Source organism: Impatiens glandulifera, chromosome 6, assembly GCF_907164915.1.
Source record: "Impatiens glandulifera chromosome 6, dImpGla2.1, whole genome shotgun sequence".
In the NCBI taxonomy this organism is placed as follows: Eukaryota; Viridiplantae; Streptophyta; class Magnoliopsida; order Ericales; family Balsaminaceae; genus Impatiens; species Impatiens glandulifera.
The window spans coordinates 4714160-4727455 of record NC_061867.1 but is presented as its reverse complement, the minus strand read 5'-3'; the positions used below and the strand labels follow the sequence as shown (position 1 = coordinate 4727455).

At 26.8% G+C, this 13296-nt stretch overlaps 2 protein-coding genes across 2 annotated transcripts; both read right to left on the bottom strand.

The window, feature by feature from the left end:
• Positions 1-857: 857 nt before the first annotated feature.
• LOC124942969 (F-box protein CPR1-like) lies at positions 858-1541 on the bottom strand. The gene has a single exon (XM_047483536.1). The coding sequence runs from the start codon at positions 1539-1541 to the stop codon at positions 858-860; it is 684 nt and encodes a 227-aa protein (XP_047339492.1).
• A 3540-nt stretch (positions 1542-5081) lies between these two features.
• Positions 5082-6116, bottom strand: LOC124942968 (F-box protein CPR1-like). The gene has a single exon (XM_047483535.1). The coding sequence runs from the start codon at positions 6114-6116 to the stop codon at positions 5082-5084; it is 1035 nt and encodes a 344-aa protein (XP_047339491.1).
• Positions 6117-13296: the final 7180 nt, after the last annotated feature.

The following is a 13296-nucleotide window of genomic DNA, read 5'->3' as shown; positions in this document are numbered from 1 at the left end:
CCAATTTTATGTTCAGTGATATAAAACATCCCAAATCATTTACAGTTTTTTACAGCCCTAAAACTAAATAACCATAAATTTTAAATATATCCATTCATAAACAATAACTTTTATAAGCATTTGAAATTCGATACTTTTAATAATCATTCAGACACAACAATAATCAATACAATTTAATCAAACCAGTCACCACCAAATCAAACATTCTGATTCAATTCTCCTTAAACAAATGTTAAAATCATAAGTTTCTCTAATGCAATCCTGATTAATTTTTAATCATTAATGTAGATTACCTTTTAGGAATTATAGCACTAACTTGAGCCCCTTCGATAAAAGAATTGTTCCTGCAAAAACAAAAATCTGGAAATTTAAGAAAAACTCATCTCCAACTTCTAAATCAAACTTAACATATATGTATCTAGTCTACTCACATATTATTTTCCTCTTTTTCATGAAGATTCTTCATAGCATTAGCATTGGTTACATCTGCTGCAACATTGACAAAGACGAGAGTTTCCATGCAAGTGAAAACTTCAAAGTTATCATCCATATCATGAACCCTAATTTCCTCAACTGACTCCTGCTCTAAATTATACCAAACAAACTGAAAATAAACTTCAAGAGTACTTTTTTACCACTTTTTGAATAGGCAATAGGTTTCACAACGTGAACAATTCCCAAGGGAGTTATCGGTGACATTGTAACAAATTTCGACCAATATTCACTATTCTCGCCATATTCCTTCAACAAAAATAAATCCACATTCATCGATTGGTATTGACAACTTAACGAAAGACATCCTCTTAAATTATCCATATATAAATAAGAATTAAGACCACGAAACTCTGGTTGTGGAATTAATCTATATTTCTCTGTCCTAAAATCAGAGGCATAGCTCCCCCTGCTATTGAATCTCCGGTACTTATCAAGTCCGGACAGTGAAGACAATTCTCTGACTTACGCCAGGAATTAGATTTCAAACTACCTAGCATCTCCTCAAAACAGGCGTCTCCTCCTCTAGCATCTTTTGCAATCACCACTGAGACTACCTTATAATCGCCATTGATGTTATCATAACCAAATCGATAAACTCGCTCTAGTAAAGTATTTCTAAAGGCTTTCTTCTCACTACCACAAATGGTAATCTTAATTGGTGTGGAAGGCAAGTTTATATACTTTTTGGTTGATGAATTCCATAAAATGACATTTCCAATGTCATTCGACATGCAGAACAAGCCATCACAGGATCCCCAAAGGGTCCCATAATTCTTATAACACCTCAAGGGATGGTTATCAACCTCTATAGGTTGAAGAACGCCGTTGTCGAGGGAATCATTGTTCACCCTATAGGAATTGCCTTTCCACAGGAGGAGGCCGAGGTTGCTCTTGGTTTGGACTGATCGGTTCAGATGCAATTTAACAAAATAGGAACTACTGATTAGGGCAAGCCAGGATTTAGATACACACCTTGAACGGAGAAGACACTTAACAGGCAATCGGAAAAGAATGTTTGCTAGAATCTCATCCGGAAACGGCGACATCTTCTACAGACTGTACAATGCAAGAAGAAAATGAGATCCGATAAGAATAATTAAACGGCGACATCTTCTACTTCATTATTGATTGGTCAGAATTCACATCAAGGAACCAAAATTAATGATACCTTACCATTTTTAATCACATTGGTATTCTTTGTTACTCTATAAATAATTCCAAAGAAGATTAAATCTATATAGATAACATTAGTACAAGTTAAAATTAAAGTAAATAATAATATATAATAGAATTAGTCCTTTTTTAAACTTTGTTACTATAAATAAAGTACGGTTAAAGTAACGAAAATGTGTTACATGAAAAATGCAGAAAAAATGAAAAACAAAATGAGAAACATAAAAATGTAAGGTCACCGAGCATGAAGATATTCCAAAATAACAATGAGATCACTCGTCCAGTCCCCGTTCTTACTGAAACTCAACTCAGTTAGCGTCATGATAATAGCGTTTTAAATGGACCTCAAATGTCATCTTTAGTTTAATGGTTATCAATCATAAATTAAGAATTCTAACTTCTACATTTTCTAATCAAAAGATAGATCTAACTATATATGTATCAAATCAAATATTTAAAAATAAAATAGAAATCCAATTAAAGCTGCAAAGAAAATTAGATCAAATCCTTTTATAGAACATTTGTCTATCTCGGTTGTGATTCGTAGTGTACATAAACATTTGAAATTTGATACTTGTAATAATAATACAAACCAAAACACAAAGAGAAACCCATCTGTAACTTCTAAATCAAATTTAACATAAATGTATCTAGTCTACTCATATATTATTTTCCTCTTTTTCATTAAGATTCTTCTTATCATTAGCATTGGTTACAGCTACTTGCAATAACAACTGCTACAACATCGATGGTAACGAGACTTTCCATGCAAGTGAGAACTTCAAAGAATCAATCTATATCATCAACCCTAATTTCCTCAAATGACTCTTGCTCTGAGTTATACCAAACAAGATGAAAATCAACTTCCAAGAGTACTTTCTTACCACTTTTTGAATTGGTAATATATTTCACTAACATCTTCATTATTGATATTGGTTGTTCTGGATTCACAAGAAAAAACTAAAATTAATGATACCTTAGAGTTTTAAATCACTTTGTTATTACCATAAATGTGGGGTGTGAATGCAATTGAAGTTTGGCTCAGTTCCTTTTGTTTATCGATTCTGTTGCACCACTATCTCACCAAAGGTGGCAACCCTTTCTCTAGTCTCCAAACACCACAAAGGAATTTGACGTCTGCCTCCCACCAAGAGAGTAGTATATATTTATATTATTAGGTCAAGTACAGTAATGGATTACTAGAGACCCAACCACAATAAAAAGAGAAGAAGTTCAAATAAATAAATAAGAGCTACACATGTCCAAAACACATAGCAACATGCATAATTATTATTTGCTTAAAATAATTAAGATAGAAAGATATAGTATTTGTGATCTCTTAAGCTTAAGCTTAGAGACTAAAGTTATTAAGAATTCACTACACAGTTTGTATATAAATAATTGTCCTTAGACGAAGAAGAAGATGGCAATGTTATCACACTCCTACATTTCCTTATGAAGACCAAATAGGAGCTATGAATTAAGGCAAGCCAGAATTTAGATACACCTTAAATGGAGAAGACACTTAAGATTATTTGAAATACACAATATTTTACCTTAATTTTTTATCATAAATATATAATATTTTTACTAACAACACTAGAAAAATTAAGTTTTTGGTCATCTTGAGGAAACAAATCTTAATTTAAAAAAAATACATTTTTATTTTACAAACAAATACAATTTGATTGAAACCATGCACCCTATATCATCAAGAATCTACTATGGAAATGATACAATTACAATTACCATTTGGCATGTAAAACATAATGATAAAGTGAAAAATCATGAATAAGATATGGATGTAACCCATTGGCATGCGCTCGAGATAGGAATTTAAGCAACCAGCGGAGGGACATAAATTACTAATCATAGAGCTTTTAGATTTTCTAGGTTCCAAATTCTTTTTAATTGACCACAAAAATGAAGAGCATAAAAAAATAGAACAAAATTGGAATGCCGATTATGCACCCAACTTCAAGATGAATGTGAACTCGTTGTATTGTGAACTTCTTATGCTTGATGAAAAATTTCATAAATCATGAGTGTAAATGGTCAATAATTAACTTAACTAAATCAAATGAGTTACTCATCCTCTATCAAGAAACTTAGCAGGTCGAGTTGACTCAAACTGGGTGATAGGCATACTTGATTTTTTTTTCACACCAGTTACAGTACTAGATCTAAAGAAAATATTGGTTAATCAACTTGTCTAAGAAGATTTTTTTGAAAAAAATGAGATCAAGAGATTTTATATTGAGGAGCAATCGGAACTGCCCCAAACTTGACTAGGGTATCATTTCAAAAAGCATTACTATGAGGGTCTCCACATCAGAATCCAAATTCTCATCCAGAAAAAGCAAAAAGTTTTCAAATAGGCATAGCCAAACTAATGTAAGAAATGGTTCTTGATTCTAGTGGGATAGCAAATAGAAATAGAAACATCGTCCCATTTAGTGTGGTAATTTTGTGCCTTTTACAGAAATGTTCAGTTTAGACACCCCTAATTTCAGCAGCAACAACTAATAATATTTCAGAAACAGAAAATAAGAAAATTGAGATTGCAATGTGAAGATATATTAATCTCCCATCTAAGATAAGTTGTAGATCTTGAAATTCAAAATTCCATTTTTCAGTATGCATTAGCAATACACCATGAATTTAAAAGCAAGTACTAAACATCCATTTACTTACTTTAGACTAACATTTCATCTGTTTCTTCATCATTTTTCTTCAGCGCTCCAGCACTTCAACCTCTTTTCTGTGACATAGAAAAACACAAATATTGAATTCAGACTCAACCCCTCATCAAATCTTGCTTCATGTTGTCTAACCCACAAAGAGTAATTCTCCATTCATATTCTAAAATTGTGAGTGAAAAGACATATTAAAGGGAATTAAGTGATCACTTGTATAGCACGACAATATCATATCTTGAAATACTCCTCTTTATGATCTCATTTGGATCCATGTACAATAAATACGACAAAAAAGTTTTTCCAAATAATACATAATCATATTAACTTAATTATCAAAATTCAAAAACTTTCTCTTTATACCAATCCACCATTGTAAACATAATGAGCAAAATAGTATACAGAGATAAATACACATATTTAATCATTAATCTAGACACCTTGTAGGAATTATAGCGCCAACTTGAACCCTTTAATAAGTAATTGTTCCTGCAAAACCCAAAATCTGGAGATTAAAGAGAAACTCATTTTTTATTTTTGTAAATCAAATTAATCTAGTGTTACTCACAGATTCATTTTTTCTTCTTCTCGATGATTCTTAGTATAAGATACGCACAGCTGGTGGAACATCGACAGAGATGAGACTTTCAAGGCAAGTGTGTACTTGAGTTAAATTATCCATACCACGAACCCTATCTTCCTCAAATGACTGTTGTTCTAAACTATACCAAATAAGGCTGAATTAATGTTCAAGAGTACTTTCTTATCACACTTTGAATAAGTAATAGGTTTCACAGTGTGAAAAAATACAAAAGGATTTGGTGGTGATATTGTAATCAATTTAGACCAATGTTCATTTTCCCCACCATATCCCTTCAGCAAAAATACATCCACAACCGATGACTCGTAATGACAACTTAACGAAAGGAGTCCACCTAAATTATCCAAATATAAAAAGAAATGAGGACCATCGTATTTTGGTTGTGGAATTACTCTATATTTCTCTGTCCCAAGATCAAAGGCAACGATCAATCCTTTCTTTTCTGTATCCGATTTCACATATGAGATCCAGTGTAGAGCTCCACCAGCTATTGAATCTCCAAAGCTCCCCATCTTCGGACCGTGAGAAAACTTCTCTGACCTATGCCACAAATTTGTTTTCAAACTATAAACCTTCACCTCATATTCCTCGATGTCTCCTTTAAAAGTTTTTTTACGAAGTGCAAGTCTCACAACCTTGTAATCATCGTTGGTGTTATCGTAACCAAAATGATAAATACAGTCGTAGAAAATGTTATATATATCTGGTAAATCAACCGATGCATAAGGCAATTTTCTAGACTTTCTAGTTGATGGATTGCATATAAAGATATCGTCAATGGAATTGGCATCTGACATGCAGAGTAAGCCATCACAAGACCCGTACAACATAATTCCATAATCATAATTCCCATGGCACAATTCCATAATCAAAGCCATCACAGGACAACTACTCAAAGGAAGGTTATTGACCACCGCTGGTTGAAGAACGCCTTCGTCGAGATCAAAATCCATCCGATAAAGATTGTCTTTCCACATAAAAATATGGAGGTTGTTCTTGGTTTGAACTGATCGGCTCAGATGCAATTTAACGAAATCAGGGCTACTGATTAGGGCAAGCCAGGATTTAGATACGCACCTAAAACGGAGTAAATTCTTAACAGGCAACCGAGAAAAAATGTCAGATAAAATATCATCCGGCAACAGCGACATCTTCACAGATCGGACAATGAAAGAAAAATAAATTAGGGTTTCTCACTGCAGCAGCTATAGTTTGTATTAGGGTTTCTCAGGCTCAAAGTTTGTATTAGGGTTTCTCATTGCAGGCTCAAAGTTAAAGAAGTAAAGAAATTTTTTTATTGATTTTGTAATAAAATTATTATTATTATTATTATTATTCTGCTTAATTGATTCAATCCGCATATATTAAATAACATATATGGAAATAATCATCCATTTAATTTTACACTCTTTTGTTTATATATTTTGTATTGATTTGTATCTTTATTAATAATATTTTTTAATATTATATGTTTACTAAAAAAATCACAATTACTTAAAAGATATATGAAATATTATCTGCAAATGTTGTTACACATGAATTATTTACAACTACAAATCACATACAAAAATAATAATATTTTAATAATAAGACAAATTAAAAATATAGTTTAGTCCTATATACACGAAAATTGAAATTAGAAGGTTGGAAAAAATATTAATTGAATAGTTTAAAAACGTAAACTTAGTTCTCAATAATTTAATAAATGTGAATATTAAAATCTCAATAATTTAATAAATGTGTGTAAGTTTGTAATATTTCAGAAATGGAGAAAGATTTGAGAAGTGCAATGTGAAAATAAAAATGTACCACATGATATAATAGTCTCCAGTCTAAGATGAGTTATACATCTTGAAATGGTATTTGCCATTCCCATTGAAAACTTATTCTAATTCAAAATTCAATTCTTTTTAGTATGCAAATACACCATTAGCCCAAAAATCAAGCAAATTCATTCTCAAAACAACCATTTTACTTTACTTTATCCTCTAACATTTGACCTGTTTTTTACAACTAAAAACAACGTTGCTTCGTTATTTGACATTCGTTTGGGGCACGGTCGAGGCACGCTATTTTTGCATGAATTGTGTTTTGAAAACCAACCAATCATACTCAAGGAGAAATTCCGAAGCGTTCGAATTAAAAGGATTTCATGGCTGCCATGGTCAAGAAAATTAGAGACGAGAGAACTCACTTCTAGGACATATTCCAGAGGGGAGGCGAGTACTCGAGCACCTTAATAGTATCCAGTTTCACGATAGTGTTGACTTGCATTCATGGGAATCTAAGGAGGATGGAAGAATAAAATCCAGCAAAGTGTGGGATTAATCCGAGAGAGGGGCCGATTGTAGAGTGGGCGCCTATGGTGTGGTCCTCCAAGATCATCTCGTGTCATCAAATCATCCTTTGAATTTCTTTCCGTAACCATCTTTGAACTAGGGATCAGATTAGTATATGTCAATTTCGAATACTTGCTGTTTTGGAATTTTTATGGTCACTATTATAATAAATAATTATTCAAATATCATATTTAATATAAGACAAAATAATGTGATCTAACGTGATTAAGTTTATGGTTTATGGGTGTATTTCACTAGTAAAAAATGTGTTTTTAACGGTGAAATTTTACGGCGGTATTTAAAACCGTAGTTAATACCTTGTTTTTAACTGTGGTATATAAAACCGCCTTTAAAAATCTTACATTTAACTACGGTATATAAAACCGCCTTTAAAAGTCTTACATTTAACTGTGGTATATAAAAACCGTAGTTAAAAGTCTTATCTTTAACTGCGGGTTTTTATACCGTAGTTAAAGTCTTATCACTAAATGTGGTTTTTTTGTTTTTTATACCTCAGTTAAAATCTTACGTTTAATTGCGTTATATAGATCCACATTTAAAAGTCTTATATTATTATAAATCATAAAAAAAAATAATAATAAATTTTTATTTTTATTTTTTAAAAAATTAATTGAGATAAGTTTAAAAAAGAATATTAAATAAGTTAATTAAAATATATATACTTGTAAAATATATTATTTTATCAGTTCAATAAACATATCTTACATAAATTAACAATAAAAAAAACGAAAATAATAAAATATTATATTGAGACTTCATATTTATATATAGTTTTATATCTTATTCACTTGATTTAGTTTATAAATAATTCTAAAAATAATATTAAATAATATTAATATTTTTTTCTCTCATAATTAATGACTTATTAAATAATAGACTAATTTATTACTAATTAATTTTATAAAATAATATATATATATATATTAAGATAAAATATTTATTATTTTTTAACCTTTATAATTTAGTATGCAATATTATATTTTTTTAATTCAAATAAATTTTAAAAATATAAAAAACTAGTTTTTTTTATTTACATATTTTAGATTTGATATTGTCAAGACTGTGTTTTTTGTAATTAATGGAGATAAATTGTTAACAAATATTTATTTAGAACTTTTGTTGTATTATTTTTTAAACTTATATTCTAATTAAATTTATAAAATAAAATAATGTAATAAATAAATATATATATATATATATATATATTAACCAATATTAAGACTTTTTAAACCGTAATGTAGTTACGGTTATATATAACCTAGTATATTTATTAATTAAAATGAAATATTAAAAATATATTATATATATATATATTATATACGATGAAAGAGAATGATTTGAAGTTGAAAAAATGAAAGAATGTAAAGAAATAAAAATAAAAGAGAGAAAGTTATTTAATTTTTTCAACCAATTAACACGTCATTCCCTTTCCTAAGTTCCCTCTCAATCCTCTCTCATATGTATATATAATTATTATTTTTTTTATAAAAGTAAGTTAAAAATAAATATTAATTTAATTTTAAAAAGCTAAATAGGATTATTTCTATGCATTATCTTAGAAATTTAATTTAAATATAAGTATAAAGAAGTTACTTTTTCAATAATTATATATAATTATAAATTAAAATATTAACCTATTATATCGATTAAATTTAAATTAAATTTAGTTTCTTAATTTTATATACATTTAGTTTATAAATAATACTAAAAATAATATTAAATATTATTAATATTTTTTTCTTTCACTAATTTAATAGACTATTTCATCACTAATTATTTTATAAAATAAAATTCAAAATAATAAAAAATTGTAGTTTATAAGTTTATATTTATATATAACAAATGTCTTATATAAAAGTAATTTGTTATGTGAATCACAATTATATAAAGATTTTAAATATTTTTTTATTTAAGATTAGTTAATGTAATTATCAAATTACATTTACAAATATTATATCTAAATTTTAAATAATATAATATATATATATATATATTATATTTATTTTAATTGAAGATTAACATTTTATTATTTTAATCAAAATTTATTTTTAAATTATGTCTTTTATAAAATAATATATAAATATATATTAAGATAAACTATTTATCATTTTTGTATAAACCTTTATATAATTTGGTATTCACTATTATCTTTTTAAGTGAAAGAAATTATAAAAATATGAATAATTAGTCATTTTTATTTCATTTAGATTCTTAAAATATGTTTAATGGAGATTTGATATTGTTAAGATTATTTTTTTTATTGATTAATGAAGATAAATTGTTATCAATTATTTACTTAGCATTTTGTTGTATTATTTTTTTAACTTATATTTTAATTAAATTCTTGAAATAATATAATAAATATATATATACTAATTAACATTAGAGAAATGATTGAGAGATAATTAACATTAGAGAAATGATTGGGAGAATGAATTTGGTGAGGGAATAAGAGAGGGAATGATGTGGCGGCAATATTATTGGCTAAAAAATTAAATAATTTCTTTCTCTTCTCTCTTTCCTCCAACTTTACCCTTTTTCCAACCAATGAGGTGATGTCAAGTCATTCCTTCTCTTATTCTCTCCCTCAAATTCCCTCCCTCTATCACTCCTCTTAACATTATTAAGACTTTAAACCGTAATGAAATTAGTTATAATCACTAATATATTTATTATTATAAAATATATATTAGGATTGATTCAATAATTATATATTATTATAAATTTAAATATTAAACTATTATATTAATAAAAAAAATTAGTTTCATAATTTTATATATATTTGGTTTATAAATAATGCTAAAAATAATATTAAATCTTATTAATATTTAATCACTAATTAAATAATAAATTAAATAATAGACTAATTCATCTCAAATTAATTCATAAAATTAAATTTTAATTAATAACAAAAGTCTAATTTATAACTTTATATTTATATAGATAATAAACTTCATAAAAACTAGGTAATTTGTACTGTTCATCACAATTACATAAATATTTTTTTTTATTTTAGATTAATTTTATATTAAATAATTTAATCATATTTACAAATAATATATCTAAATTTCAAATAATATATATATATATAATAATAATAATCATATATTTTAATTGAAAATAAACTCTCTATCATTTTATTCAAAATTTATATCTAAATTACTTTTATAAAATTATATATATATATAATTTTAAAATAAACTCTTTATCATTTTTGTGTAAACTTTTATAATTTGATATATATATTATGATAAATTATTTATCAAATAAATTTTAAAAATATAGAAGACTAGTCATTTTTATCTCATTTACATTCTAAAATATTTTAATGAATATTTGATCATTTCAATGACTATTTTCTTATTGATTAATGGAGATAAATTGTCATTAATTATTTATGTAGCATTTTTGTTATATTTTTTTTTAATTTAATTTAAACTAAAGGTATTTGAAATTGTAATTTGTTTAATTATTAATAATATTTTTTATATTTTAATTTATAAATTATAAAATAAAATAAAAATATTTTTGGTTTTTAATTGATGAAAATTAAAAAAAAAAAATAAAAACTAATTAAGAAAGTGTGTGAAAGTATTTTTTTATTTCTAATTTATGTTTAGATAAATATTTAGGATTGTAAATAATCTGGTAATCATAAGTAATAATAAAAGCGACAAAAAAAATATAAACTTTTTAGTACGAGAATATAAATATTTTTTTATAAAAAATTATTGTTTATAAAATTTATAATTATATATCAGTTTTAATTAATATTAGTGTTTATTTTTTATAATATTTATATTTTATAAAATAAAATAAAATTTGTAATTTTTAAATATGAATAAAAAAAATATAAGAATTTAATTAAAAAATGAAATACATACAATATCTTTGAATTATATAATATGTAAATTTATAAATATAATTGAGAATTATTGTATTTAATATTATGTTATTTTTAATTATATAAAACAATAAAAATATTAAGGAATTAAGGGTTATTTATTCCACTTCACCCAGTCTTCCATTTTCTTCTCCACGGTTTCACATTCCTATTTTTGTGGAACTTCAACCTACTCTAGTTCTAGTTGATCGAGCACTATATAAATTCCTATTCTTTTTGCGCATTATTTACATTCCCCCTATTATTTTCTAGCGCTTCACCTTACTCGTACATTTAAAGAAGATTTTTGCATTGCTTCATCTTGCTCCTGATACATTTGAAGAAGATTTCTGCATTGTAAGTATAGTACTCCCTGGTACATTTGAAGAAGATTTCTGCATTGTAAGTATAGTACTTTTGTTTTATCGGCAAGATCCTCCATCTTGTAGATAATGATTATTTGTAAGTTTGTAAAGATGCATTTATTAAGTTGTGTTAGGGTGTATTAATAGAAGCATGAAAGAAATTTTGTCATTGAATATAATTAACTTTATTTATGAATTTTAGGTTATCAAAATGTGGTTGCCATTGATATAAATTTGAAAAAACTAATGAATGTTCTAAATTCATTTCCTCATTTTTCTCCATGATTTTATTTAAGTGACAGTGATCTCTTTTGGAACAATGGGAAATTTGCAGCTTAGCATGTTAGTATGAATTATCTCTTCCAATTAATTTATTAAATGTAATTTATATCAATTTATTTAATATAGGAAATATTTTACTTAGTTATTGCTTGTTAAAAGAGAGTAAAAAACTGTAATTTGTTACTAATTGATAAATTTGTATATGAATTTTTATAGGTCGGGAGAAGGAAGAAAATGAAGAAGAAAAGAAAGAGAGAGATGGAAGAAAATGAAGAAGAAAAGGAAGAGGGAGATGGAAGAAAAGGAAGAGGGAGAAGGAAGAAAGAAAATGAAGAAGAAAAGGAAGAGGGAGAAGGAAGAAAATGAAGAAGAAAAGGAAGAGAAGTTATTTCAAATTTTGGAATTTGATCATTTTTATTGATATAATAATGTTTATTTTGTATGACTTTAAATACTATATAATTATATTTTGATGTAATTATATTTGTATATAATTATATTTTTAGATAATATTATAATATAAAAATGAAGTGTTAATTATATAATATTATTTTGAATGATTTTTATTGTTGTCAATTGACTATTAACTACACTTATAACTATCAGCTATTTTTAAACTCTAATTAGTAATTAGAAACAATTATTTGTGGTAAAAATATCGCATTTATATATAGCCAACTAACTATTAACTATGGCTTTTGTACCGCCTTTATAGCCACTATTAACTGCGGGTTTTAAACCGCAGTTAGAAACTATTACTTGCGGTGAAAATCCCGCCTTTATAAGTAAACAATTTACTACGGTCTTAGGAACCGTAGTTAGAGACTATTAACTGCGGTCTTATAAACCGCAGTTAGAGATTATTAACTGCAGTTTTATAAACCGCAGTTAAATGCTAGTATCTGCGATAAATTTACCGTCCTTAATTGTCAAAATCTCTTTAACGGCGGAACTATTAACGGCGGTTGACTACGGTAATTTTACCGCCGTAATTGTCTTTTAGCAGCGGTAAATTATACAATAACGGCGGTAAAAATCGCCCTTAAATGTTACTTTTTTACTAGTGTTTGTTATAAATATAAAGTGAGGATACCTAAGTGGTATTTCTAATTTTATGAAGGGATGAATTACAAATAATCTAACTATAATAACTAACTTAATGTTAGTTATATGTAACGGTAATGATCCCCATTTAAAGTATGGTCAATTCTCATTTGCGTCCCCATCAACCGAGAGAGAAATCTATTGACGTACTCATCAAATGGAAGAACCATTCCATATAAGGAAAGTTCAAGGAAGGAAAGAGATTAAAGAATCATTCAATCCATACAAAGTCTAAGAAAGAGAAGATTCATGATTCATCAAATTAAGGTACGTTTCCGCCGCATTCAGATTTTAATTTCTCACACATTAAATTAGGATCTAATTAGGATAATTCTAA